Source organism: Lichenostomus cassidix, chromosome 3, assembly GCF_008360975.1.
Source record: "Lichenostomus cassidix isolate B80296 chromosome 3, HeHo_3.0, whole genome shotgun sequence".
NCBI lineage: Eukaryota > Metazoa > Chordata > Aves > Passeriformes > Meliphagidae > Lichenostomus > Lichenostomus cassidix.
Window position 1 is genome coordinate 109278125 of NC_139483.1, and position 25209 is coordinate 109303333.

Sequence of the window (25209 nt, forward strand, 5' to 3'; positions counted from 1 at the left end):
CAAGGATCTGGACCCAGCCCCAGTGCCGGCACCGGGCCATGCCCCACAGCTGGACACAGACCCGGCACCAGCATAGCCCTGACACCAGCCCCGGTACCGGATGGAGAGCTGGGATCTGTACCCAGCACCAGATGGAAAACTCGGATGCAGATCCACACCAAGAGCTGGGACTTGGCACTGGGTACAAACCTGGGCCAAGCCCCAGCCCCGGACCTGGATCCAGCCCCTGTCCCAGCTGGGCACAGCCCTGGACCCAGCACCGAACCTGGACCCAGGACCCAGCCCAGCACCAGACAGAGAACCCAGCCCCAGCACCAGACAGAGAACCCAGCCCCAGCTCCCCACTTGCCCCACACACACCCCAGCTATGCTCTGCAGGTGGAGGCACCACTGGCCTTGGCACCCACCTCACATCTGCACCCCTGTACTGTACACATCTGGACATCCACCCACACTTGAACCTACCTATTGTGCGTGTGTGGCTCTCCACCTGCATGTGCACCCACCTACCGTGCACATCTGGGCTCCCAACCACATCTGGATCCACCTCTCCATGCGCCCAGCACCCACCTGTGCATACCCTGACACCTTGCTCTGTGTCCCAAAGTACCAACACTGAACCCCAAATCTCCCTCATTAAGCAGGGAAAGGGCTAAGGCATGAGGTGCCTTTCCTATCTCACCCCCTTCCCAAACCCACACCCCGGCTGGAGCTGAGGTGTAGCAGTAGGGACAGACAATCTGAACAGTCTCCAGGGCAGACCAGTGGAATATGTACTGTTATTTACTGAAGTCAATCCCTAAAATCCCCCCAAAGCTCCTCAGGGAGCTCTAAGGACATTAGGGGAGTAGGCAGGGCCCTTTTAGTGGCTTTGCTTTGGAAAATCAAGGTATAAACAGTGTTTTGATTTGAAAGATCTTCCTTCAAACAAACCAAGCACTGGATCCTTTTGCTTCCAGGGTCTTGTTCAGCTCCTCCAGCATCCCTACATCCCCACAGATCCATCCTATGGCCATTCAGGATGGATTCACAGGAGGGAGAAAACACAGCTCCAGCACATTTGAGGGAGCTGAGCCGTCTCAAACCTGGTGTTGAGAGCACAAAGCATTTTCCTCCAGCCAAATCCAGCCTGGGAAGAACAGTCCCTGGGTCCTCATTAAGCACTCGGTCCTATTAGGCAAGTCCTGATTAGCTGGGCTTAGCCTCTGCTCCCCCCCTCCGTGGTATTGTTTAGCCTTGGAGCCATGGGCACAGAGCTGCAGCCTGGGCCCTGCCTTTTACAGGAACACTGAAGGCACCAGAAAGGGATTTGCAGCAAACCAAATTTAATTAAAGGGGAAAAAATATCCAAAGTTTCAGCTTGGGAAAAACAAACAAATAACAACAGCCCCAGGGTAAATAATTCTATTTTCTGTAATGTCCAAGTATTGTGTTTCAATGTTGTTAGAAGTGAAAAGATGATTTTTCTGGGGGAACCTTCCTTGGCCTAGTTTGGGGGGGATGTTACATCATCTTGGAGCTGGAGGGAATGTTTTTCACCCAGTCCAAAACCTGGCACCCACAGACAGTGCTCAGAAATTGGGCTGCTGGAAGGTGAGGTCCCAGCAGGGCTGGGGCAGGGCTGGGGCAGGGCTGCTGCCACCCTCGAGTCCTGCTGGTACAATTCCATCCTGCTTTATTTCACCTTGAAAGGCAGATGAGAGTGACCCATTAAAAATAACAAGCCACGGGGACAGTGCCAGCGGTCAGAACAGCCATGTCCCCAAGCCCAGGCATTCACCTGGGTATTGTTTAATTCCTTAGGGACGTAGTCTCTGTTCCTGCCTGTTTGCTCCTTTTTCCAGATCACCAGAGAGTGGCACGGCCAGTTCTCCTGGGGAGCCTGTGGGTCACTCCCTGCATTGTCAAAATTCACCCTCAGTTCCTGCTCCTGTGTTTCCCTGGAAAACATCTCTCCCCAGTGGCATTGAGCTCTCCTGGGCTGGGGCATGACCCTCCACCTCTCTAAAGTGATGGAGAGGATTTCCTTAAGAAACAAAATGGAAAATAAAAGGTTCACAGGAGGCAAATGAGCAGAAATTTTCTATTCCAGAGCAGGCAAAAACGCTAGACAATTTATCTGAGGGCAGTGAGATGGAGATATCCCCTCGCTGCACCCCTTCTGTGAGAAGCCCAAATGATGATGAGCACTCCAAGAGCTGGGCAGATCCTGGTCTAGCTCAGGATAACATTCCTCATCCAAAAAGAGCTTCATGAGAGATGCTGCAGCAGGAGCAGAGGGTCTGGCTGGATCTCCTCAAGCATTTGGGGCACTTGGAAGATACTTCAGCAGGCTCCCTGGTGCAGTTGGTCCATTGCCCCTGTGCCAGCTGCAGTTTCTCATCCCAGTTTTGGACCAGCCCAGGCCTCCACATTGCTCCATATAGAGCAGTGACCTGGGATTTATGGGATTTCTGCACCCCAAGGGTTGATGTGAGGACAGACCAGGGTGTGGAGTGACCATGTAACCCACCTGGGCACAGCTCTGGGGATACAGTACCAAAATCAGGACTCAGCACCACGGTGGTGACAGCTGGAGGTGGTTCTGCCAAACCCCCAGGGTCCCATCCTGCATCCAGTGGGATCAGTGGCATCACCCCACACACACACCTTTGGGCCTGAAGGCACCATGGGATATTTACAGGTGGATGAATCTTCCCCTGAATACCAGCATGGCAAGACCCTGATGGTGATTTTCAAACATTCCCCATGGCCTGGTGATGCCTGGGGAGGGAGGAGATGTCCATAGCCATGGTGTCATTCCTTCACCTCCACTATCCCAGAGCTCCCCATTTCATTCCCACTGGCTCCCAGTGCAACACTCCAGCAGCATCATTCCTGCACATCCCACTCCTCTCCAGTCACCATCCGTGGAAGGATTTAAAAGCCTTTGGCATTTCCAACTTTAGTGACTCTGTGATTCCATAACACAGGCACTGGATGTGCATGAAGGGTCTGGACCTTGAGCAGCATCTCCCTCTGGTGGCAAAGGAACAAGGAGTTTTGGGGAGAAACACCTCCCCAATGTGATTTTCCCGGTCTGGCAGCATTGGGAAGAATCTGGATGCATGCCAGGTCATTGGGGCATCTTCTTTTCTGCCCCCCAAGAGATGGGAAGGGTGGGGAGGGGTATCTGGAGCTGTGATTTGCTGCTGGAGTACTCCTACTTCAAACAGTAGAATTCACTAAAGAGTAGGTTTAGACTGGATATTGGGAAGAAATCCTTCCCTGTGAGGGTGGGGAGGCTCTGGCACAGGTTGCCCAGAGAAGCTGTGGCTGCCCCTGGATCCCTGGAAGTGTCCAAGGTCAGGCTGGACAGGGCTTTGAACAACCTGGGATAGTGGAAGGTGTCCTTTTCCATGACAAGATGGGCTTCAAGATCTTTTCCTATCCAAACCATTCTGTGTTTCTCTGATTAAATACAGGTTTTTTCTATAGGTGGAGACCTGTGGCTCACTGCTGACACTACACCCAGCAGGACTTGGACCCTGGGCTCTCACACAGACTGGAAGCCTTTAAGGACAGGCAATCCATATTATCCCACCTGATTTCACATTTTCTCAAATTATCTGTTTCTTTTCTGACTGGCCCATCAGAGAGTTTCATGCTGGCTAAATCTTCTCCTAATATCCAACCTAAACCTTCCCTGACACATTTTCATTTCATTCCCTCGGATCCTGTTGCCCAGGTCCCTTCTTCACCCTCCCACTGGAAATCCTGGCAAACTCATCCTGGGACTGCAGGAGCAAAGACTGGGAAGAGAGACCCCTCCATACTTATTTTCACTCCCACCATGAAACACAGACACAGCAAAGGCTGGTTTGGGTTTTTTTTAAGAATAATTATGTATTATAAAAAGTAGAAAACCAAGCTAGATAAAAATTCCTGTTAATGGCCTGGCAGCACTGCTGCCTTCTGTGTGATCCACACAGTAAGGAGGACTCTGGAAAAGCCACTGGAATTGCTCCTGCCTGCAGATCACAACCACAGCACAGGGGGCTGGGGTCCAGATGGAGACAGGGAGCCTTCATCACACTGGAATGTGGCTTCACTCCATACCTGGCACCAACTGGGCTTTCAGTGCCCTGAGGAGACATCTGGCTGGGTCAGCCTTGAGCAGTGGATGCATCACAGCTTTTTTTAATATTTCATCACATGTGTCTTTGCTGCTACCTTTCCTGCCCTGTGGCAGCACCAGAGTCCTGCTCAGCGTGGGACAGCAGCTGGAGTGCACAGCCAGATGTGCTCCAGCTCAGCTGGTACCCGTGAGCTTGGTGCTGAATGCAGCTGATCACACCTCAATTAACATGTCAAGCCATGTCCTGGGCACCAATCTGTGTCCTGGGCAGAACTCCATGGCCAGCCAGCCCAGTAGGAAGCACTGGCTATTTGTGAGATCACAATAGCAATGCTTTTAGTTCCTGAAATAATAAACCCTGCCTGCACTGAGGATTTTATGGTGGCAGTAGGAACTGGTTGGAGATTGGGCTTGAGGCTAAATTTAGGAGGGAGCATCCAGGCAGATGTGGATCATAACCTGGTAACCTGGGATAGTGGAAAGTGTCCCTGTGCTTGGCAGGGGGGTTGGAACTGGATGAGCTTTAATGGGAGCTCCAACCCAAATAATCCTGGGATCCTGTGATCTGCAGCTGGAAGGGGACAAGGAGGAGGCTGGAGAGGAAAGGCCACTTTAACAGAGGGCAAGTGGCAGGACATGGCTTTTGGCTATAATTCCAGCTCCTGAGGTTCTGGTCTGCAGCACAAAGAGGATCTGCAATCCTATGTGACCCCCAAAAATGGATTTGGAAAAGTTCTCAAGATAAACCCAGTGCAAAAAAATAAATTAAGCAATGCTGAGCCTTACTTGAGGGCTTACTCTGACAGGAAGGAAGGATATTAAAGAGTAAAACTCATCATTTTTCTGGTTTAGGCACTTATTTGTCCTGAGAAACCTGCTTTGACCAGCACTGCAGCCCCAGGAGACAGTAACCAGATCTCCACACTGGACAAGCCAGTAACCTGCACAGGCACTGGTTAAAGGACACACTTCAAGTCATTGTCACAAATAAACCAAAGGCAGAATACTCCAGCTGCCCGGCAGGACTGTGACATAAATAAGCTCAATAAATAACCAGCCCTGGACTTTTAGGGCATTTTAAGGCTTTTGAAGTTCTTCAAAACTGCAAGGAGAAGATGCATTGAGAGGGAAGGTGATGTCCCAGTGGTGGAAGAGCACATCAGCCCCATGGCAGGGGCACTGTGGGGACAGTCTTCACCCCTGCCATACCCTGTTGATGAGACAATCACCCCAAGGTGACAGTGCAGCCATTTACAGGGTCACCCAGGTAACTCAGAAAGGTCTGTCCCCTCTCCCAGCTCCCCCAGTCCTCGCTGGGGGCATTTAGGGCCAGCCTTGGGGGTGGAGGTGAAGCACGGTGACCTCAGCTTGCTCCTCACCACAGTGTCCTGAGGGTCACAAGGGTGGGTGTCCCAAAGGTGGTGGCATCCCACTAGGGCACCCTCTGTCCCTGTGGGCTCTGACCCCTCTTTGGGGGGACCTGCCACCCCACAGCTGCCCGTGTTGCTGAGGGAAGAGCTTCTCTGCAGACACTTGTGGGCACAAGAACCCCGGATTGGGCTGATGCTGGCCATCCCAAGGGATAAATCTCCTCCTTTTCCTCCTCCTCCTTCTCCCAGGCAGCCTGGGGGAGGCTGGGCTTCAGTGTCCCTTTGCACCAGGGCCATGTTTGTCACCGTGGCCATCCCTGTCCCAGGCGAGGCGAAGCCTCCTGCGCTTGCACTGAAATACACAGAGGAGCTCTCGGTGGAATCCGGGGAGAAGCCATTGGGATGGGATGTGGCTGGGGGAAAAACAGGCTCCTGCCCTGCTCCATCCTCCTGTGCCATTCCCACAGCTCCAGCACTGGGTTTGATGCCTCCTCCATTCTCTACTGGCAGTCCAGAGGGACGGATGTCCCTCATGGGGAGGGAAAAGTTCACCCCAGGCTCAACACCAGGGGTTTTCCCTGCTGTCCATCCTCCAGGAAAAGCCTCTGCCACTCCACCATCTCCGAATGCTGCATTGATCACGGACAGATTTCCTGTCTTCAAGGCCAGCTTCACCAGCAGCCAGTGGTGATGGTCTGTCCAGCTGTCCTCCAAACCCTCTTTGGATTGCAGGAACACTGAGCTGGTCTCATTTTTGAGGTCTGTCTTGGTCTCCTCCTCTGCCAAGGTCTCTTCATCTCCCAAAGTCCCTGAACTCTGCCCAGCTTGGGAGCTCTCTCCAGACACCTCCTCATCCCCACCTGCTGCGGCACTGCAAACACTCTCCAGGAATCCCTGCCAGATCTCTGTGGATTTGGGATGGAGCAGGCTGTAGTAAACCACCAGAGCTGTGGCACCTGGAAAAGAGCAGTGATGAAAAGTGTCACTGAGGAGTCCCAGCAGCATTTTGGTCAGGTGTGAAGAGGCCAGACCTTGCTGCACCTCTAGAGCAACAAGCACTTTGCAAAGATGTCGCTGAGAATGAGGTGTCTGAGCAGGACATTTTTCATTTTTCAAGCATTTATAGGGATGCAAGAATCCCACTTGAGCAGATTTTGGTAAAGGAAGTGCACACTCAGTTGCAAATTTAATCTGGATTAATTTGCAGACTGACAGCCATCCAGCAGGCAGGGGACAGGGCACGGAGGAGATGTGTGATGCAGGAAACCTTCCATGCCACAGCATCCCCATCCTCTGGCCATTTAATGAGATATCAGCAGGTTTTTAAGACAGCTTCCTACTCATATCCTAAACTCATCCAACACCAGAGGAATTGCTCCTTTTCCATCCCATTTCTTTTACATTGTTGATCTGCATGAGGCTGCTCTGGGAAAGGCCACACAGCTTCCCTGTGCCCCCATCCCACTGGGAAAATATAAACCTGCTTGGCATGAAGATGTTCTAAGGGCTGGAGCCCCTCTGCTCTGGAGCCAGGCTGGGAGAGCTGGGGGTGTTCACCTGGAGAAGAGAAGGATCCAGAGAAACCTCAGAGCTCCTGCCAGTGCCTAAAGGGGCACCAGGAGAGCTGGAGAATGACTTGGGACAAGGGGGAATGGCTTAAACTGAAAGCTGGAAGAAATAAAGCAAATAGTCTGATGCAACTAAAATAGCTGAAGATGCTCACTTACTCAAACTACTCTCCAAATGTGCAATCCAGGCTCTAAAATCTATGTTCTTACCTATTACAGACCCTGACATGACAGCCCCAGTCACAGTCAGGCTGTTCCTCAGCTCTGCCTGCAGGAACCGGGTGCCCAGCAGCAGCAGGAGTGTGTTCTCCATCAGCATTATCTGCAGGGCAGGGGAAAGAGAATCATCACTTTTATCCCTCCAATGGCTTTAGATGTGCCTCTGATGACAGAAAACACCCAGTTTCTAGATTTTCATAGATTCTTGGAATCACAGAATGGTTTGAGTTGGAAGAGACCTTAGAGATCATCTTATTTCACCCCCATCTCCTGTTTTATTTTGCACCTACAATTTATCACTTAAAACACAGAAGTTGTTAAACTGAACTTTCTGCAAGGTCTTCACCTATTTTTCACCACTGACACTGTATGGCTGCCTCTAAGGACTCAAAGCCAGTGCAGAAGGCACATCCACCTTGGTGACCACATGGCTTTGTCAGGACACAGTAAAACGCTGGATTTTTAGCAAGTGGTAATGTAAGAAGTGAAAGTGGAGGGTCTGAAGCTACTGCTTCTCCCCAGCAGCTGTATCCATGTGGAATACAAAATATCCTGGCTACTCACTGTGTAAAATACAGCCACCCTGCTCCTGGAGGGGCCAGGCCGGACATTGATGTAGCAGAAGATGTACACAGCTCCCAGCAGGCAGTTGAAAAGCCTCCAGCGGCATGGCTGGGCCACAATATCTGTCTGCTGGGCCACCAGCCAGAAGGACATGATCAGCCAGTGGAGCCCTGCAGGGAGAAGGGACGGAATGGGCAAAGCCATGGCAAACAAAGCAACGGGCAAACAGCCCCAGCACTGGGAGCTTCGCAGGGCTGATGTCAGGATAGGATGTGGGGAAGAGGATCCCAGGTCTTACCTGCCACAGCAAAAACCCAGAAGGAATAGAGCCTGGCAAAGAGCACCAGGGCCAGGACTCGTGTCCCCAGCATCCCTGTCCTCCAGAGCAGCAGGCACACGATGACAGCAGCCGGTGGGCTCAGGTGTCCAGGCTTCAGCAGGCAGGTGAAGTGGCTGTAGGAGACCAAAGCCCAGGCCAGGGACAGCAGGGACAGCCCTGCACTGACACCTGTATGGGGACAGGGGCAGTCAGGGCTCTGAAGGAAGCACAGATGCACAGCAGGGCAATATCTCAGTGTTAAGGAGGTGTTGGTAGCACGGCTGCCCCCACAAACCAGATACCTTCAATCCTGCCAAGTGAATCCTAGAATAAAATCATAGAAGGTGTTGGGTTGGAAGGGATCTTAAAGGCCCTCTAGCTCACCCCTCTGCAATGAGCAGGGACACCTTCCACCAGACCAGGCTGCTCAGAGCCCTGTCCAACCTGACCTTGAAGGTTTCCAGGGATCAAATTGGTGTATTTCAACTAAGTCCTACTAAATCTGGTCTCTGTGTGCTCAGCATCTGCCTGTGGATGCCCTCTGAGTGCTCCCTCTGTGGACAGAGCTCTGCAGCCCCAGGGCAGCTCCATCCCAGTCACTGTGATCAGACCAGAGATGGACAGTGAATGAGAGTGACCTTGCACATGCCGTGACTCCACACCCTGACACCTCCCTCTGCACACCCAAAAGTTCACCTTCAGGGCAAAGCAGCCACCTCTGCATGCAGCTAGAGCAGACCTTCCAGCCACACTTGTCCCTGCTGCTTCACATGGAGGCTTCCCAGTCCCTTTGCAGCACATTCCTCCATCCAGAGGGCACAACCATCCCTCCATCCCTCACCCAAACTCATCACCCCTCTTCAACATGAACTCACCGGGGATGAAGCCTGCTGGGTCCACAGCCACCACGACGTAGGTCTGGAGCAGGAGGTGAGGCAGGGTCTGCAGCAGAGCTTCCAGGAGCCGCAGCACACAAACATCCCCGAGCTGAGCCAGCACCTCCCCGGCAGTGCTGCTTGTCTCTGCCGCTGCCCGCAGAACATCCCAGTACCTGCAAGAGCCACCGTGATGGGCTGCCCACCCCGGTTTGGGGCAATGTGGGGCTGCAGCCGGGTTGTGGGGGCTGGGTGGATGGCAGGGAGTGTCTCTCACCGCTTCCAGAGGCCCAGCTGCAGGAGGTGGAGAGCCAGGAGCCAGCAGCCGGGCGGGTGTCCGTCTGCCCGGAACCAGAGGATGCTGAGGAGCTGGGCGGCGTAGCCAGGCACCAGGCAGGCGATGGTCAGCCCAAACCAGCCCAGCTGCCCACGGAAAAGGTAGTAGATGATGACACAGAGCCCTGGAGAAGGGCAGAGAGGCAGTGCTGAGGGATGACACAGCCACACACCGCCAGCAACTGAGAGGTGTCATTCATAACCACAGAATCCCAGATTGGTTTGGGTGGGAAAGGACCTTGAAAATCATCTCATTCCATCCCCAGCCATGGGCAGGAACACCTTCCACCATCCCAGGTTGCTCCAAGCCCTGTCCAGCCTGGCCCTTCCAGGGATCCAGAGGCAGCCACAGCTTCTCTGGGCAACCTGTGCCAGGGCCTCCCCACCCTCACAGGGAAGAATTTCTTCCTAATATCCAATCTAAACCTCCCTTCTGTCAGTTTAAAGCCATTCCCGCCAGAACTCCATCTCCCAGCCCGCCCAGGGGGTTCGCAGCCCTTGTCCTGCCCTTATCTCCAGCTGCCGGCTCCCGGTGGCTTTGTCAGCTGTGACACAGCCGCTGCCACCGCGGGGCTCGGCCCCAAGGAGAGCTCCGATAAAAAGCTCCAAAACGAATAAATAAATAAATAAATAAATGGAGGGAGGGAGAAAAAAAAAATCGATTTTTCATATTAAAAATCCAAGAGGACGGCTGGTCCCGCAGGAATGCTGAACGCCCACCGTGTCACCGGGGGCAGAACCGCGCAGGGATGACCCCCCCTCCCCGGTCCATGGCTGTGATCCGGACCCCCGGGATGGCCGCAGAGGGGTCATTTCCAGCATCCCATCCTCCCTTCCCCGCTCTCCGCGGCAGCGCAGCCCCCCGCCGCCCCCGCGCATCCTGCGCGCATCCTGCGCGCTCACTCACGGGCGCCGCTCTCCGCCGCCAGCAGCGCCAGGCTGAGCCCGGGGATGGCCCCGCGCATCCTGCGAGCCGCGCGGGGAGGAGGAGGAGGAGGGAGGAAGGGGAGGAGAACGAGGAGGAGGAGGAGGAGGAAGAAGGAGCCGCCGGCGCCGCTCCCGCTCCGCCCGCTCTCCCCGGCCCCACCGGGCACCTCCTCCAGTGTCCCCTCCCCGGGCAGTGTGACATCACCGTGCTTGCGTCACGCTCGGGGGCTTGGGGACACAAGGACAGACGGGGGCTTCACCAGCCCGAGAGCCCTGGGGCTTCTGTGCACTGCCACAGGGCCAGCCCGGCGTCCCCCAAATTGCTGTGCGCTGGCACAAACCCACTCCGATGTCCCCCGGTTTCTTGTGCAGTGGCACAAGCCCGTCCCGATGTCCCCTGGGTCCTTCAGAGCTGGCACAAGCCCACCCCGGTGTCCCCCAGGTTCCTGTGCACTGGCACAAGCCCACCCCGATGTCCCCCGGATTGTTCATTGGCACACGCCCACCCCGATGTCCCCCGTGCGATGCCCGCGATGTCCCCGTGCCGCAGGGATGAGCACTAGGTGGCAGCTGGGACATGGTGTGCGCAGAGCCATAAATAAATCCGGTTGTTTTCTCTCCCTACAATAGGAATGAAACCCTTGTGAAATGGGATCCCAAGCGTCGGAGGCTGCAGGGACTCTCTTGTGTGCATCTGCTTTTTATCCCAATTCCCAGCCCTGCAGCCTCCATCTCTGGTGCTTTTTAGAAAATAAATACCCAGCAGGTCACTACAGGAAAAGCCCCGAAGCGGGGTTTAATTAAGTCAAAATATCACCTAAGATTTTGGTGTTGCTTTTGCAAAATGCTGGAGGAAGGTCCCAAATCGTTGTATATCAGCTGGGCTGTTGGATGTTCCTGTGTACAGGGGCTTTCACACATTTATTGTTGTTTGGTTTTTTTTAATTTTATTGAGGTTTTTTTGCAACTCTGGCAATGAAGCCCAAGGTCTGCTGCTTATCAGGAGCCACCAAACTGCTCAGGAATGTCCTTGCCTGCTTGTCCCTATTCGTGGGAGCATCCCCAGCCTTTCTGTGGGTGTCCAGAACTTCTTTTCACCAAGAACTTGGCATCTCTGCAGCCTCAACTCCATCTGGTTGGATTTGGGAGCCCTTTGGGTGGAAAGGACAACACATTTTTCCTCCTGTCCCACTGCCATGTCTGTATTCATGTTTCATTAATTAATGATGTTGAGCTGTTGGGCTGAGCTCCAGCAAAGCCTTTTAATAAAGTCAATTAATTTTTAATTAGGGCCCTGGAGCCAAATGAAGTTCAGCCTTGGCTGCCTCTGTCGTCCAGAGCAGCAGATACCACCAGTGCCAAGTGGCCCATTCCTAGAAAACCCTATTTTTTGCATACAAAGCATAACTCAGCTTCTAATGGGCACCAAAACCTCTTCCAGACCTGAGGGTGGGATGTGGAAGAAACATCTTTGCAAATCCAGCAGTGAGGAAGCTGCCAGGGTCCACCCAGGCACAATGTGACCCTGCTTGTCACCCAGAGGAGACATGTGAACCTCATCATCTCCTTCCCCCTGCCCTCCATCATCTTCATTCCCAGGAAGAACCCACCCTGAGGTGTCTCAGCTGTCTTTCCTCAGTCTCTCCCCCTGTGTTCCAAGCCAGGAATAAATTCTGTGCCATTCTCACCCCGGAATTTTGCCAAGCAGAGAAGGAGAAAGCCAGAAGGCCTTCCAGAAGATATTCCCAAAGCGAGCCACCCTCCCCATTTTCTCTGCCAGCTCCCAGTTGCTCTGGCTGCCTCCCAGCCACTGGTTTGGCTGCACTTTGCTGGATTTCAACACCCAGAAGCCTCTCCTGGTAAAAAACTTCTCAGGTCTCCCACAAAGCTACAGCCTGGAGAAGAGAAGGCTCTGGGGAGACCTTGGAGTCTCTTCCAGTGCCTGAAGGAGCTCTAAGAGAGCTGGAGAGGGACTTGGGACAAGGGATGGAAGGACAGGACACAGGGAATGTCTTCCCAGTGCCAGAGGGCAGGGATAGATGGGATATTGGGAAGGAATTTTTCCCTGTGAGGGTGGGGAGGCCCCAGCACAGGTTGCCCAGAGAAGCTGTGGCTGCCCCTGCATCCCTGGAAGTGTCCAAGGCCAGGTTGGACAGGACTTGGAGGAATCTGGTCTGGTGGAAGCTGTCCCTTGCTCCACCAGTCCACCTGTCTCCAGCTCTTGGAGATTTTCCATGGCATCGTCTGGACTTGCTCCAGCATCTCCAAGTTTTTCTTGTGTTATCCAGTCCCAAATCTGGACTCAGTGTTCCAGATGAGCTATCACAGGTGACATCACACAGACCCAGCTGCCCCTCACTTGCTGAGCCACACTTCAGCCCAGATGTTTGGCTGCACATCTGTCTGCAAATACCTCACAACACCTCGCGAGAAGGATTTCAGCAACAGCCCCTCCCTGATGGACCTGGGGACCTGGGCACATCTTCTGCAGGTCCTCCCCTTGACTGAGGTGATGCAGCACAGCAGTATTTGTGGATGATGCCAGGAGATGCAGAGATTAGATTTTTCATGCTGTAAAATATAGATTTTTCTTGCCGTAAAATGGTGTCTCTTGGAACAGCTGCTCCTGGCACCGACAAGAACATATTTGCCTTCCTGGATGAGGTGCAAAGGACTCGATTCTAAAGCTGTTTGTGGGAGCTGCTCTGTAAGTGACCACAGCTTAATTATGTTTAACCACGCTGTGCGACCAAATACATTCAACGTGGGTATTTAATCTCAAAAAAAACCCCAAAAGTGAGGAAAGAAAAGCACCAAAAGGAGCAATCCGGCGAAAACAAGAAGCCTGCGGGCAGCCTGAAAGCTGCTGAAAAGGCTGTGCTGGAAACCTCAGTGAAATAGTTGCTTTGATTGGGAAAGAAAACAAAGAGATCTAAGAAAAATCCCTGCAGGGCATGAAGGGCGAGCCCAGGGAGGCTCTCGCAGGGGTGAGCTCAGCCGTGCTCCGACAGCTGCCGGAGAAAGGCAACTCCCACGGAAGGAGGGATAAAAAGAAGGGGAAGATCTCTTTGCAACAGGCACCCGAATTTATAGATATTCTTGCAAATACGTGAGAAACACTGGGGGAGTCCTTGGTGAGAAAGGAGGATCCTTAGGAGAGCTCTGCTCAGCGGAATCTTCTGTCCATGGCAAGAGAGTAAAGATCATAATAAAACTAAATTTGCTGAGCATGAGCTGTAATAATTTCCATAAATAGATATGGCATAAAATGTCTTGCATGCCATGCAGGTAGCCTAGTAATGAAAGTGTTTTGGTGCAGAAATTTGAAAAAAAACAAACCACTTCTTCCTTTTTTCCCCCATAAATATTAGGTTTCTGTTTTCCTCTCTCACCTTTTTCTCTAACATGCCCCAGTGCAGATCTTTTGCATGTTCTTAATTGTCCAGATTTTCCCTTCCAACTGTAGAAATGAAGTTGAATTAATGACAGCTCATTAACTCTCTTCCTGAATTTCCAAAGAAGAACTAATTTCCCAATTAATGTAGGTTTGGGTTTGTTTGGGTTTTTTCACATAATTCCAGCCGACGATCATTTTTTATCTGTGGTGACATATTGTTCATGTTTGCAAGGAAATGTGACACCCTTGAAACTAGATGGAAATGGAAACTTTGAGTGAGCTGCTGTGGCCAAAGGGTTGCTCAAGGAGGTGGCCTGAGGTGGTTTGTGCAGCCCAAGACATTTCCTGAGGCGATGCTGCAATGGTTTGAAAGCCATTCCTCTGTTCCTCTTAGGCGGATGAAAGCAAAGAGGATTCATTGGGTGTCCCCAAAGCTCCCCAAAGCCTGTTTAGCCACCACAAGGCTGTGGAGGTCAAACATCCCTCACCACCCTCCAGAAACAGCACAAACCATGCTCTGCTCCTTCATCTTCATCCGCATGGCCAACACTGATCCAGGGACTGCTCCAACCTGGAGCCTTCTCCTGCCTGGTGACAAGCAAAATATTCTCATTACTCAGCCTCTCTTAAAAGGTTTTGTCCTTCTTAAATAAGCTGGAGACTTCCTATCTCTCATGTTTATCTGCATTTTGTTTTATAGCCTTAACTGTGCAGTGACTCCAGTCGGAGACAAGCCAATTCCAGAGGTGTCAAATGTTGATCAGGGAAAAGAGTTTTTGTTGGCTGCAGCGTCTTAGGTTACATGGAAGGTGTAACCAAAATTATGTAGCCTATCACCATCTCCATAAGCTGTTAAGAACAGGTGGGGCAGAGTTTTTTAATCTTCAGCCCTGATACGACCATCCAGGAGGCTATTTCTGCTCATGGGCAATCAAGGTCTCCAGGAATGACTCATGGAATTGCATCATCCCATTGTGAGATGCCCTGCCCAGAAGGGAGGAACTGAAACTCCCCACGTGTATATAAAATGAAATTTTGGAACACTGCTACCCACTTCTACTGGGTTCCCACAGGAGAAGGGCTTGAGAGTCACCACTGGACCTCCAGAGAGTGACCAGATCTTCAGGATCACTGCTTCAACCAGACCAGTTCTGACTCTGTCAGTTTAAGCTGGTATTATTTCTGTATTATTGCCTTTACTTAAATTTTTCCTCTTAAATTGTAATTCTGACTTAGAGTCTCTTGCAGTATGTTTGTGTGAGGTTAATTCCTCTGCTGGTTTGCTTCCAAACTAGCACACGCAGAAAATGCAAGTACTCAAAAAACTTATCCTGGAAGTCATGTAGTTCTTGAGGTGAAGACGAAGCAACAGCCTCTAAGAGAGAATAAGGAAAAGCTGGGGTTTGAGTTAATTGTGAAGAAAATTGCTTTTTCAGATCTTTTTTAATTAGAAAAACTTAAAAAACCCCATGGGGTTGTTTTGCATAAATCTAGGAAAAATTGTCTTATTTTTGGAATTAACAGATTTAATTTGCATGAGGCAAATCAAATTTGTTGCACTGCATTGCAAAGTATCAAGAAATCAAGGATAAATAGCTGGTTGCTTGATGCATTAATTAAAAGGGGATTCAAAATTGAATTTTTTGCATGGAAGTTTTTTTCTCTGCCGTGATCTTCTGTGTACTCCAGGAAAATCTTAGGACCATCAATATTATCATAACAAAAATGTAACAACCTCTTTTAGGTAACTTCCAGGTTTTGAAGAACATTTCTCTATGTCACTTCTCTGACTGTGGAGGGACAACCCTCTCATTAACGTCCTCATCTCCTTGCTCTGTAGTGACCCAAGTTTCCAGCCCACCCTGTGCCATGAAAATCCTTCATTTTCTCCTTGTTCTCCTCTTGGTGGTTTTTCACGGAGTTGCAGGTAAGGTGTAAATCAAGGTGAGGGACTAAAAATTCTTGCCAAGGTCTCCTGTCCCCTTTGGGATGTGGCCAAGCTGCCTCCTGCAAAGAACCTTCAAACAAATCATCAAAACTCATTGGCAGATTACAGCTGATACATGAAATTAGCAGGCAAATGATCCAACTATCACTTTGAAAGCATGAGGGGCAACCCCAAAATTACCATTCAGCGCCAGCATTTTCCCTGTTAAACCCTGCAGGCTTGTATTTAAACCACTTTGCCTCTGAGTCACCCAACAAAAAAATTAAATCATAATTAATTATTCTTAAACCACTCAGGGAAAAAGAAGGACTCTGGTTCCTTGTTCTTCCAATATTTGCTTTAGGAGCTTTTATTTGGGGTGGAGAGGCATAAAGTCATCAGTTAAGATTTAAATGTTTCTGGCAGCATCTCCTTGGTGGAGAAACCCATTCAGCCATAAGTGGTGGTGTAAGGCTGTGCCTCTGGGGAGTGTAAAGGTGTCTGGAACCCAAAACTGACCACTCTGTCCAGAAAAATGGATTGTATTTCAATATCACCCCTGAAAATGGCACAGCATCATTTGCAGGGCACTCTGTGCACAAACAGGGGCTGGTGGAGTTCTGGGGTTGACCTCTGTGGGAACACAGTGGAAAGTGTCCTCTGGGGTAGTAAGGATGGGAAAAGATTGTGATGGACTGCAGAAGACAAGAAATCTGGGAGCAATGTCATATATATCCCTGGAGGGATTTAAAATATGTGTCGATGTGGCACTTGGGGACATGGGTAAGTGATGGGCTTGACAGTGCTGGATTAACAATTGGACTCATGATGATCTTAAAGGTCATTTCCAACCTAAATGAGTCTGTGATTCTATGAATCTTTATGGTTGTCAGATCTTGTTCTTACCTGGGCCTCTGCTTAGGGCAGTTCTCAGAGGCAGGACACTGGGCAAAGTGCTTCTTTGGTTTTTTTTATGACTTATTTAACACACAGTGCATGTTTGAGCTGTTTTCAGTAGGACCTTCTGGGTATATTAAAGCCAGAAATTCATCTGTATCTGGAAAAAAAAGTGTTTCTGAGAGCTCAGACTGCTCACAGGCACCTCTGTAGTGTCCCAGACAGTTTTATTTACCCTTCCAAGCACTTCTTAATTTCTCCCTGGATGTGCATGAATCATTCCACTCATGTGCTGGGAATCCAGCACGGCAGGGATGTGCTGGATGCACTGTACATATATAACATCCGTTACCTGTTCACTGGAAAATCTCACCTCTCTCTGAATACACTGGACTTAGCATCATTCCATGGATGAGCTGGAAACTGGAATTAGTTGGTTCATGTGCACTCAGTCAGGTGCATCAGAATGCATCAGCTGCCAGGCTAGATCTTTACTAATCAACCAAACAGGGCCAGGCAACATCCTGCCTAATTGCTAGTCTGCTCCCTGGGGTTGTTTTGATTCCTGACAGCACTTTCACAGTTAAAACCTGTTCTGGGAATAGCACAGGCTGGTGGCTGTTCCCTGAAGGCAGTTAGGATGTGGATATCCTATTTTAGCAGGGAAGACAGTTCAGCCATGTAGGTAAGAGCAATTCCAGGCTGTTCAGCCCCAGACCCAGAGGGCAATGCCTGGTGTGCCAGGTTTGCTGGCATGGAGGTGTTGTTCTGCATGGATTGATGAATTTATCCATGTGTAGGAGCCATCTCTATGAGCTGCTGGGCTCCAGGACTTGTTTGAGACATGGGTAAAACATGTGGAGAGGGAAACAGGATAAATCTGTGGAACCATGGAATAGTTTGGGTTGGAAGGAACCTCAAAGATCATCCTATTCCACCACCTGCCATGAGCAGGGACACCTTTCACTTTCCCAGGTTGATCCAAGCTCTGTCCAGCCTGGCCTTGGACACTTCCAGGGATCCAGAGGCAGCCACAGCTTCTGTGGGTAACCTGTGCCAGAGCCTCACCACCCTCACAGGGAAGAATTTCTTCCTGAAACCTGATCTAAATCTCTCCTCTTTTAGTTCAAAAACATTCCCCTTTGTCCTGTCACTATCTGTTCACATTAAAATTTTCTTCCCTCTTTTTTATACAAGAGGGACCCTCCCAGGTGAGCTGGTGCACCTCTCCTGAATTGTGAGCTACAAGATTTTAAGAGCTGCCAAGTGCCCACTTACTGGTTTCTGTCAGGTCTTTGATGTCCATCCCCAAAATCTGAGTTCCTAAGGGAATCCTGGGCTTGGAGACATGTCAGGAAAAGGAATCAGAGCATTTGCTTGGTTGTTCTGCCCATGGACCTCCTCCTCTGAGGGCTGGACAGTCATGACTTTGGGCACCAGCATGACATGGTGTCAGCTAACAGGGATTAAGCAAAATGCAAATCACTGCCAGAAATACGATGTCTCCTATTTGTGTTTATTTGTTGGTTTAATTGTTCTTTTTTAAGGCGGAAGCTTTGCAAGACCCAGGAGAGCTAACAGGGGATGTGGATTTCACAGGAGTTACTGCCACAGGGGGACATGCCCTCGTGGCAGAGATTACCTGGGGTTTTGTCCTCCTGGATTTAGTTGCTGTAGATGGATATAATTGCTGTAGATGGTAAGTTTAGGATTTATCCAGGGAAAAAAACTTCCCAAATTATCATTTGAATCCCAAGCAGCAGGATTTTTCTCATAATCATAAATCTGGAAACCCTGAAATATGCTTTCCTTCATGTAGGTTGTAGTGGGGCTAATTGCAGAGAATTTCCAGGAATGATCACATTTGACATCGTTGGATTCAAGGAGTTGTTGTACCAGCCACTGAGGGTTTGTCATTCTCTTTTCAATAAAAGCAAGATCTGGCGAGGTTGCATGGCTACCCTGTGTGGTGTTGTCTTTAATTTCCAAGAGTAACTAATTTCCCATTCATTTCCCAAGTCTTATTTCCATTAAGAATTTTAAACAAGAATTCTGAAATCAATCTAAACTTGCCAGGAATGTGTAGTTTACCAAAGTATTTTCTCACCCTGGGTCGCTGATTGAGTGAGTGCTGGCAAGTTTTCAACACACACCTGCTAGGAACGCTCAGTCATCATTTCCACTGCGAGCACAAAAGTCTTCTCCAGTGTGACACTCCACAGCACCTGTGCTCTGAAAATTTTAGGTTCCCATCTCCTAGTCCAGAGTTTTCACACCTGGGAACAGCATCTTGTTTAATTATGGGAACTGAAAACACACTGAGCAGGACCAATTTGAAGTCTGGTTTTTCCCTTGGTTTGTCTGTCTGATATAAATTTGGAGTAAATTTGTGAAATTTATATCGGCTGCAGTAGCAAATCAGGAGAATGGAGTTAGATCTGTGATATTGCTTGAGACAATTACAGAAACATGTACAAGAGGCCAATTCCCATGTGAATTTGATCACTTCTCTTCTAAGAGATTCACCCTGTCATGCCCTGGACCACAACAGAAAACCCAGAAGGTGGAGGTTGCTCAGTGAGCTCCTGTCTCTGCTCCTGCATGGTCAGGAATGTTCCTGTGCTGACAAGGACCCTTAGTGCCCAGAGAAGCTGTGGCTGCCCCGTCCCTGGAAGTGTCCAAGGCTAGGTTGGAGGGGCTTGGAGCAACCTGGCATAGTGGAAGGTGTCCCTGCCCATGGTAGGGGGCTGATAGAGACTTTCCTCAATGTCCATTTCAATCCAAACCATTCCACGATTCTGTGAAGGGAGAAGCAGTAATGATTGACTTAAGAGAAGCAAGCAAACCTAAGTGATGATGTGCAAAGGACTGACTTGAAGCCTCGAGCTCCTGCTTTGTTGCAGAGCATCTGCCCACCCTCCAGAGAACCACAGAATTTTTAGGGTTGCAAGGCACCTCTGGAGATCATCCAGCCCAACCCACCTGCCAAGGCAGGATCACCTGGAGCAGGTGGCACAGGAATGCATCCAGGTGTGTTTGGAATGCCTCCAAAGAGGAAACTCCACAGCCTCCCTGGGCAGCTGTTCCAGTGCTCTGCCACCCTCAGTGTAAAGAAGCTCTTCCTCATGTTGAGGTGGAACTTCTTGTGTTTTAGTTTATGGCCACTGCTCCTCATCCTGTCACTGTGCATCACTGAACTGAGCCTGGCACCATCCTCTGACACCCCTTGGAGATATTTATATGGATTATTGAGATCCCATCTCTGCCTTCACTTCTCCAGACTGAACAGACCTGGTTCCCTCATCTCTGGGTCTGTTCAAAGCAGATGTTTCTGCAAATGGCTCTGCCACCATTGAAACCACAGCCTTGTGAAGGGCAAGAAGCTGAGCCAACAGCCACCTCCCAGGAATTCCCCTGGATGGAAACCTGAGGAAGTTGCCAAGTGGAGCCAAACCAGCAATTTTCAGTTAATGTCCTAAGAAGTTTTTGCACAATCCATGGTAGGTGAGTGTTTCACAAACTGGAATGGCACAAGAGTTTTGCTCAAGGACTGAGGGCTTTGCAGGGAAGGTTCAGCCCTTGTAATTTTAGATTCCTCTGTCTGTAGCCAGCATCATGCAGAATCCAATCTCATCGTGCTTTTAGCTCACCACCACAAATAGCTGTCCTTGCCTTTCTGGCTGGGGAATGGCTTCAAGAGACAGCTTAGAGGGAAACACAGGCTGAAACCTGATCCACAACTGATGATCCATGTTGTGCATCTCCTCCCTGCTTCTTATCCCAATTCCCTCTCCCCATATTCAAATTCATAGAATCAGAGAATTATTAAATGGTTTGGGTTGGAAGGGACCATAAAATCATCTAGATCTTACTGCCCTGGCATAGGCAGGGACAGCTTCCACCACACCTGGTTTCCCCAAACTCCATTCAACCTGGCCTTGGACACTTGCAGGGATTAAGCTGGAGCATGTGTTAAAGAGCAGCAGCACAGAGATGCAGTAATTGGCACCTTAATGAAGCTCTGTAAGGAACCTGACTACTAGATGGAGCTGCTCCCAGTCCCTTGCCTCCTGTGGCTTTGATACCAAGACAGCTCAGCAGATATTAAAAAAAAAAACTGGGGCAAGGCCTTTTCCCTTTTTCTGGCTGTAGCTGTAGGATCAGGATTTCCTTTTGTAGTGAAGGAAATAAGTTGTCCTGAGTGCTCTGACTACCATGGCAGAGTAGCAGTGAACCCCCTGGGTGCAGATCTGCAAATGGTTTGTACAATTTCCCTCACTGGGGGAGTGAAAATACAGAGTTGTTGAGATCAAAGGCATATTATTGTATTTTCCAGAGAAGCAGTGGCTGTCCCAACCCTGGAAGTGGTCAAGGCCAGGTTGGACAGGGCTTGGAGCACCTACTGGAAGGTGTTCCTGCCCATGGCAGAATGGAACCTCCTAGTCCCTCGCAAACCAAATCATTCTGTGATTCCACAATTCCTGTGCCTACTCAGTGAACGCACATCACCCACAAGATCCACACACATATCTATAGCACTTGATGAACCTGCAGCAAGGCTGGAGACATTTATGAAATGCACCATCACACAGCAAAGGGTTACACACATCAAACTCCTCCAAACAAAGCCACAATTAAAGCTCATCCTTCCCGGGATTGCCAGTTGGACGAGGATGTCATCCCAAGTGGCGTCTTCCCAGTTATTTTCAAGCGAAGCATAGAGATCACGCTTCCCGCGGGGGGAGGAGGACAGAGCTCCTTTGTGTGGTGAAAGCTGCTTGTTTGCCAAGGCCTAACGAACAGGGATGCTGTGTGTGTCCCCAGAGGTGTCCAGCAAACCACAGCCCTGACCAGCCCTTACGCAAGGCGGGGTGACACAAGATCCTGTGCTGGAGGCCTGGGAATCCTTCTCAGGTGTCAGATGAGGAAAGCTCTGCTTGTTTTTCTCTGTTGGGGGAGGAAAGAGAACAAGGAGCTTTGGGGTTGGACGTTTTGAGGTCTCAGCCATCCCAAGGGACTCTGTGCCAAGCGGAGAGACCAAACTGCTGGTGCTGGGAAGCTCCAACCCCCGGGCTGCTGAGTGCATCCTGCTGCCAGTGACTGGTCACATCCCCTCTCTGTCACATCGGCTCTGTCCCCGTGCAGGTGACACACGACCTGCAGGGAGGGACCTTCCCATTCACCTCTGCCTCCTTTCTCTTCTCCCCAGAGCTGCGACCCTGCCGGCGACTCGCAGGCATGCGGATCCTGCCTGTCCTCTGTGCTCTGCTCCTCCTGATGCTCCAGGGAGTGACAGGTAAGAAATGCGGAGGGTTTGTCAGTGTTTTGTTGGGAGGATTTGCCAGCTGGGCTGATGAGCTATGTGTGAGTTCTCCTGGTGGCTGTGCCATCCCTGCTGGAGTCCCTCTTGCCCCACACCTTTAAGGAGAGGCTCCTGCTGCAGGTTGTGTGGTTGGGACCAGAGCTGGGACATTGCACTAAATCTCTCATCCTTCCCGAACTGGGATTTGCTCCCCTCTCCACACCTCCTGGCCCTTGCCTTTCTGAGTCGGCAGCACTGGGCACAGCAGCCCTGCTGGAGAGGAGGACGGGGAGAGACGAAGGGAGATCCTGCTTCCACCCTTGGGGTTCTCCCTTGTTCCAGGAGGGAGGCAGCAGGCACCATGGAAAGCCTCTCGCAGAGCCTGCTTAGGGGTGTAGTGAGTGTCTCTCATCCAAGTGCCATAAACTCACCTGGATTTCTGCTGCACACACCTGCTCAGCAGCTGTGGCAGGGGGCAGGCAGGGCTGGGCTAACGCTGGCCACGCAGGACCAGGGGCTGTGCCCAGCATCTATAATTATATAAATTAATCTCCTCTCTGTGCCCGCCAGGGCTGTCCCCGCCTCGAGCATCAGCCGAGGAGTGTGAGCGCCGCGGGGGATTCTGCTCGCCGCGCTCCTGCCCGCCGGGGATCGGCCGCGTTGGACTCTGCTCCGAGCAGGAATTCTGCTGCCGGATGTAAGCTCAGGGCTGCCTGTTGGGGTTCGAGCTGAGGCTCTGGGGAAAAAGGGGGAATATGCAGCCCAGGGGTACAGGGACATCCCTGAGCCCTCACTGCTGCCCTGGCTGGGACAGGCACTGCCAGACTCTTCCTCCTGCAGGCGATGGTACCCGTGATGGGCTCCAGGATCCCCGAGCAGGACACCAGCCTGTGCCCTCGCTGCGTGGTCAGGATGATGCTGCCTGGAGGCACCAAGCACCGCTGGGAGCAGCAGCAATCCTGGACAGCCAGACCTTGATCCCATGGAAATCCCTTACCCAGTGTCCCCAGCATGTCCCCAATACAAGGTGGTGGTCATTCCCACTGCCAAAATGTGTGTCCTGGCTGTGCATCTCTTTCCTCTGTGTGTAGGGAAGGGCAGAGAGGATGGGGTGAATTCCTGGCAGACATGGACACACAAACACCATCCCACCATCCACCCTCTCTCCTCAGCCACACCAATGTCTCCATCCATGGGGGCAGGGGGGGACACATGTGACACTCACAGGACCCCAACACCAGCATTTTGGCTCAGCAAGGGGACCTGAGCACTTCTCATGTGGGGTCAGGGATGGGAGGTTGCTGTGACACTTCTGATTTCAGTAGGGACCTGATGGTTGTCCACTGGCTCCCGAGCTGGGTCAGGAGTCCCTGTGGTGCTCTTCCATGGGACACACACTGCTGTGACATCCTTGGGTCCATCCCCAGCTGTGGGGCCTGGGTGGGGGGCACCAGGAGGGTGTTTTGGGGTCCAGGGTTGTCAGGGGTTAGGGAGAGCCATTCCTCTCCAGAGGGAATAGGGACTGATGGTGGTGCTGTGGGGTTTCTCAGGAGTTTAGGATTGAGCTGGGGGTCAGTGCAGGGAGGGTTTGAAGGCCTGGGGCTGGGAGCTCAGTTAGGGGCCCAGGTGGGTCCCTGTGGATGATCCTTGTGGCAGATCCAGGGTGCTCAGCTCAGGGGTGCCATGGGGGTAGCCATGGGGGTCACCATGGGGCTGCTGGGGCAGGGGACAGCCACAGCCCCCTCCATGGGACAGTCACCATGGGGCTGCCAGGGCAGGGGACAGCCACAGCCCCCTCCATGGAGCATCCAGAGGGTGGCAGAAACCTCTCCTGGGGTATTGGGCATTGCTGTGGGTACAGGGAAGGTGAGATGAGGATGCCACCTGTGGGCTCAACTCTGTGTCTGGATCAGCAAGGCCAAGCTGCAGCTCTGGTGGGGTTGAGCCCAAGATCCCCAGGTCAAGGAAGCTCCTCTGGGCAGGGCTGGCCTCAGGCATGGCCTCCCTGCAGAGGGGGCTACAGAAGCCCTTTCCACACCATAAACAGCATTCCCTGGCTGTGCTGACCCCGGGCTGATTCTGAGTCTGGTTCCAAATATCCACGAGCAAGGATGCTCCAAAGACCCAGCAATGGACACCCAATTCTGCTTCTACAGATTGAAGCTCGGGGGAAGTCTCCATCATGCATCAAAGCCAGGCTGGATGGGGCTTGGAGCATCCTGGTCCAGTGAAGGTGTCCCTGCCCATGGCAGGGGGCTGGAATTAGATGATCTTTAAGGTTCCTTCCAACCCAAACCATTCCATCATTCCACGCATCTCTCTCAGAGATGACATCAGACTCTGTCCATGATGCATCCAACCTCAAGCCCCATTCTTCTTTCCAAGATCCAAACCCAGGAGCTTTGGTTTCCCTGAGCAATGGACCAGCACTCTGGAGACAAGCCACAGGCAGATTGTTTGTACAAAAAAGGGTTAGAAATAAAGTTTACTAGGAATATAGGACAGATAATGAAATGGATGTAGGGCATGGCTGGAAAGCAGCCATGGATACGTTGCTTCATTCTATCTCATGACCTTTCCTCCATGGGCCGCCTGGATGTTTATCTTTCTGAGACACTACAGAATTCCTATAAATCCAAAAACTCTCTTGGATCAAGTCCACACCTCCAAGGCCTGATAAGGTCCTATTCACCTTCCTTCACTAATCTCCCACAGTTTGCACACATTTACACAGAGTTTTGGTTCTGTTGACTCACATTTGCAGATTTTGGCAGTTTTAGGAGCAGTGGATTCAGACAGAATGAGGTGAGGTGTGGTCTCAGATGACTACTTTTTCTCTGTGAACTGCTTGTTTATCTGAGTAGCCATCAGAAAGACAACCTTGATCTTATCACTGCCTGGCAGGGCAAATGCAAGTCACCTTGGCAAGAATGAAGCTGTTCTTGTCATGTAAAAAGAGAAGAAAACCAACATTTTTTAAATGTTTCTGTGTGCTACACAGCAGCAGCTCACTAAGCAAACTGACAGGACAGGAAGAGACAAAGATTTTATTGAAGAATCATGGAATGGTTTGGGATGGAGGGGACCTTAAAGCTCATCCTGTTCTACCCCCTGCCATGTCAGGGACACCTTCCACAACCCCAGGTTGCTCCAAGCCCTGTCCAATCTGGCCTTGGACACTCCCAGGGATCCAGGGGCAGCCACAGCTTCTCTGGGCAACCTGTGCCAGAGCCTCACCACCCTCACAGGAGATACTGGTCGGGACTGGGTGCTTCTTCTGCCAGCACCAGCCAGCCTGTTCTGTCTATCCCAGGCAGTTCATGCCAGGCCACCACAGCCCTGGTGCCACTGGTGTCACAAGAGGTGTTGCATGGGGACAACGGTGACAATT

General features: G+C 51.2%; 1 protein-coding gene and 1 long non-coding RNA gene across 3 annotated transcripts; one reads left to right on the forward strand and one right to left on the reverse strand.

The window, feature by feature from the left end:
* Positions 1 to 3740: 3740 nt before the first annotated feature.
* XKR5 (XK related 5) lies at positions 3741 to 10416 on the reverse strand. The gene is made up of 7 exons (XM_085057101.1): positions 10276 to 10416; positions 9310 to 9493; positions 9033 to 9208; positions 8137 to 8346; positions 7839 to 8008; positions 7266 to 7377; positions 3741 to 6443 (listed from the first exon to the last, which is right to left on the reverse strand). The coding sequence occupies exons 1-7, from the start codon at positions 10331 to 10333 to the stop codon at positions 5377 to 5379; spliced, it is 1977 nt and encodes a 658-aa protein (XP_084913227.1). The 5' UTR covers positions 10334 to 10416; the 3' UTR covers positions 3741 to 5376.
* A 4331-nt stretch (positions 10417 to 14747) lies between these two features.
* LOC146440431 (uncharacterized) lies at positions 14748 to 22874 on the forward strand. 2 transcript variants are annotated; one of them, XR_014851148.1, is made up of 5 exons: positions 14748 to 14865; positions 15533 to 15619; positions 21726 to 21812; positions 22389 to 22515; positions 22659 to 22874. It is a non-coding gene; the product is annotated as an uncharacterized LOC146440431 (long non-coding RNA). The 2 variants fall into 2 exon arrangements; XR_014851147.1 differs by having other exon boundaries at positions 14748 to 14851.
* The last annotated feature ends 2335 nt before the right edge of the window (positions 22875 to 25209 follow it).